Consider the following 3865-nt stretch of genomic DNA (forward strand, 5'->3'; position numbering starts at 1 on the left):
TGATTTGTTTCCCTACAATCTATTCTCTACTAAGAAGTGACAGTTATTTATTTATTTATTTTTTAATTATAAGAAAAATCATGTCATTTCTCAGCTCCAAATTCCCCCAAGGCTACCTATCTCCTACAGAGTAAAAGGGAAATTTGTGAGACAGGGCTGTGAGTACAGGAAATTTGTGAGGGCAGGGTTGTACTCAGTCTGCCCCTGCATTTCTTACCCTGAATCCCCTTCTCACTATTCTCTGGTGACTCTGCTCCAGCCAGGCTGAGCTCCTAGCTGTTTTTCCTACCCGCCACGCATACTCTTATCTTCAGGCCCTGGTACTTGCTGTACCTCTGCCTACAACACCCTTCCCCCGGGGTGTCTGTCTACACAGGCTGCTCCTTCAGCTCCCTCAGGTCTTTGCACAAGGTCACACGCGGAAGCTGCCTCCAGACATCCTATGCAAATTCCAACCCTCCCTTGCTTCTCCTGTACAACCTGCCTCACGCATTACCGTGTGACGTCCTCTAGACTATACATGCGCCTTTTCCTATTGTCTATTTCCCAGCTGCATGTAAACTCCACAAAGGTAAGGTAGGGATGTTTTGTTTTTTATTTGATTTAGTGTGGTTTCCTGTTACATTTCCAATGCCTAGAAAAGTTCCAGCTAAAAGTCGATCTTGAATAAATACTGATTGAATAAACGAGTGAATGAATGAATAAACGAGAAGAGCCTCTAACTCATTTTTCTAGTGAGGTACCTTGTCTACATGCTCTCCCTTTGTGGACTTTTCTAGATGACCAGATGAGAGGAAAACAAAGGCCAGCCCTGTTTCTGAGAGTGCCGGGACCTGGCAGAAGGTCCCTGAAAAGAAGTCTCCGGAGCCCTTTGAAGCTGACATTGAACCTTGGGTGGAATGTAAGTGTTCCATACACCAGTGCAGACAGTGGCTGGCTGAATATTGTGGAAGGTAGAAAGAACGAATTTAAATTCTTCCAAAGAAAGTATTGTTCTGACTGTGTCTGACTGATGCCAAAATAAATATGAGAGGAAAAAGTCAACTCATCCCTTTTGAGTGCTATGTACATAAAAGCACCTTTTAACTCTTCCTCCGGCTTTTTTTGATATTGTTGTTGATATATACACAAGCCTAAGGAGACACTGTCTATTGCTATGATTATTATTAAATGAAAATTTTATTCAGCAATTGCAGATTTGCTCTTGGACGCAGGCTCTGAATGGTCACGGACTCAGGCTGTGTCACATCAGCGTTTTGTAGCGTCTGACCCCCATTCTACAGCAGATGTACTCCAAATCAATGTCCTTGATGCTTAAGCTTTCTCTCAATAGCTTCGGGGTTGCCCTGGCTGGAAATGTCCACAGGGCACTGGTGTGGGCTGCCCAATGTTGGGACTGCACTTCAGTAACTTCTCTGTGAATTAAAACTTTCTGGTGGCTGGCAGAACCCTTTGTATTGGTTGTTGTCTGGAAAGATTTGAGAGTCTAAGCCACCTTGTTTGTCTCTTATCTTTGTGCTGTCCTGGTTTCAGCTATTTTTTTTTTTTTTTTCTATAGAAGGGTCCAAGTCTATAATTCTATTGCCACAGATGTGGTAAAAAGAAATCCCCCCCTTTCCGGCCCTATCACTGAACACAGCTTTTAGTAACATTTAGCACAAGAACAGGATATTGGCAACTCAACTGTTAAACCTGTCTGCGATTATGCTTCCTTGAGATCACTCTGATGTCACCGGTGTAATCTGAGCCTGGAGCTTTTGTTCACACTTTAAATAGCAGTCCCGGAATGATTTTGCTACAGACTCTCTGGAGAGCCCGGGAGCTGGATTCCCAAAGATTCACACATCGATGAAAGCCAAGCCAAGCCACCCGGCCAGAAGCATGTCCACCTCATTGCGAGTAAGCCCGTCCATCCACGGCTACCACTTCGACACAGCCTCACGTAAGAAAGCCGTGGGCAACATCTTTGAAAACATAGACCAAGAAGCGTTACAGAGGCTCTTCAAAAACTCTGGGGACAAGAAAGCAGAGGAGAGAGCTAAGATCATTTTTGCCATAGATCAAGATTTGGAGGAGAAAACACGGGCCCTGATGGCTCTGAAGAAGAGGACGAAAGACAAGCTTTTCCAGTTTCTGAAACTGCGGAAATATTCCATCAAAGTTCACTGAGGACCAGACGATGGATAAGGACATTAGCCAAGAACGGACATTTAAAGACCAAGGGAGTCTATGAAACCTACCACGCGCAGCATGTTGTTGCTGCCTTGTAAGTTTCTCTTCCATAGGAACGGAACGAACTTGTTACAAAGACTCCAACTAATTTCACGCCTGTGCTGTTACAGTGGAGAAGGAAATGCTTTCAGCAAGGACTGGAAAACTCCCCCTACAGGAAAAGGACTGATGCTGATGTCAGGGGAGAGTCCGGACAGACATAATGAGAACTGAAACGGAAGATAACAGAAGTCTGGGGAAGAATGGAGGCCAGGGTCTCCCTGTCAGGCCCTAGGACTTAAACTCAACCTGAACTTTTTTTCCTTAACCAAACTGGGTAGGGGGAGGGAGATGGGGAACAGGAGAGAGAATTCCATGCTGCAATTGTTTACTGAATTTTTTATTTGAATGTTCAAAGTGTTTGCCAAGCTTCAATGTTGTCTATCGGTAGATTTTTTTTTTTAGAGATCAGTAATTGATTATTTATTTGCATTTATTACAATGCCTTAAAAAGTGCACCACATGGGTGTAAGTACAAATTCAAGGAACTGCATAATTTTCAGCAGCTCAGTGAAACCGTACGCCACCTTCTGGTTTGTAAGGGGTTTTTACGCATTTCAAACTGGTTGCCCAAAAGTTAAAATAATAGGGTCCTTCATAAATCCGAAGTACTGTGAACAAATTTTATAGTTTTTTTTTAATCTTCTAACTAATGCTAAAATATAATCTAAGTTTCTTACAGTTACTGCAATAAGCATTAGGAAGTGAATATGATACACTTAATAGTTTATAAAGATGCTATGGTTTCTATAATTTATTATTCATGACAAATGATATACAACCTTAATAAATTATTATAAACTTAGCTGCTCTTGGTGTGTGATGATTGGTCTCAAAGGAAAAATAAGATGGTAATTTTTATTATTATAAACTTTTATAAGCTTTTCTAAGGATTTTACTCTAAGAGTAAGAGGTGATTTTAAAGTAGCTTTGCATTGCCAACTTATTCAAAGCAAATTCTTACATCAAGTATCTAGGAAGTTTCTCTGTCCCGACTTTAAAATATAAGATACAGGCGTAGAAATTCATAGAGTGGCTCATCAGTATTGTTTTATGTATCCATAGAGGGTGAGTTTCAAAAGGTTTTTCTCTCCATATTTTTGAAATTTTTCCTCTGTGGCTATGGTAGCTGTGTACATTTATTTCTCCCAAAACAATATATCTGAGGGTCAGAGTCTGAATTACGATCAAGATTTTGTGGCTTATCAATGTTTATTTAATATAAACCAATATGGGAATAACATTACAGTCTCTTTGCTTATTTCCTCATAAAATTATAATAAAATATTTCTAAGAAGGTATATAGCAATGCCTGCTGCACTTTCCTAGCAGAAATACATTTTAAAATTTCCCTAGAAATTAAGTGTTTCAGAAACATCTACAAAGGTTTTTGAAACTGCTGATCATAGTAAAACAAAAGTGAAAGATCTGAAATCTTTGGGGAGAGTTATAAGTCAGGTTTTTAAATAACATATTTTTTAAAAAAGAAATTAAGTAGTCAAGTCTGTTTTCAAATGTTAATTGATTCATTTACTGAAGATAATAGAAATCATTCCATTTAAAAAGGATTTTTTTACATGACAGCATCCATAAA

At 39.8% G+C, this 3865-nt stretch overlaps 1 protein-coding gene across 1 annotated transcript; it reads left to right on the forward strand.

Annotated features, from left to right (window-relative positions):
• The first annotated feature begins 1803 nt into the window (after positions 1-1803).
• On the forward strand, positions 1804-3076 carry TCIM (transcriptional and immune response regulator). The gene has a single exon (XM_082444197.1). It carries the CDS (start codon positions 1849-1851, stop codon positions 2167-2169), a length of 321 nt encoding a protein of 106 aa, XP_082300323.1. The 5' UTR covers positions 1804-1848; the 3' UTR covers positions 2170-3076.
• The last annotated feature ends 789 nt before the right edge of the window (positions 3077-3865 follow it).

This window comes from Balaenoptera physalus, assembly GCF_965194825.1.
Source record: "Balaenoptera physalus genome assembly, chromosome: 21".
In the NCBI taxonomy this organism is placed as follows: Eukaryota; Metazoa; Chordata; class Mammalia; order Artiodactyla; family Balaenopteridae; genus Balaenoptera; species Balaenoptera physalus.

What these genes read in the sequence shown, in the direction of transcription:
- TCIM (XM_082444197.1), top strand. Translation starts at nt 1,849, where the DNA reads ATGAAAGCCAAGCCAAGCCACCCGGCCAGAAGCATGTCCACCTCATTG.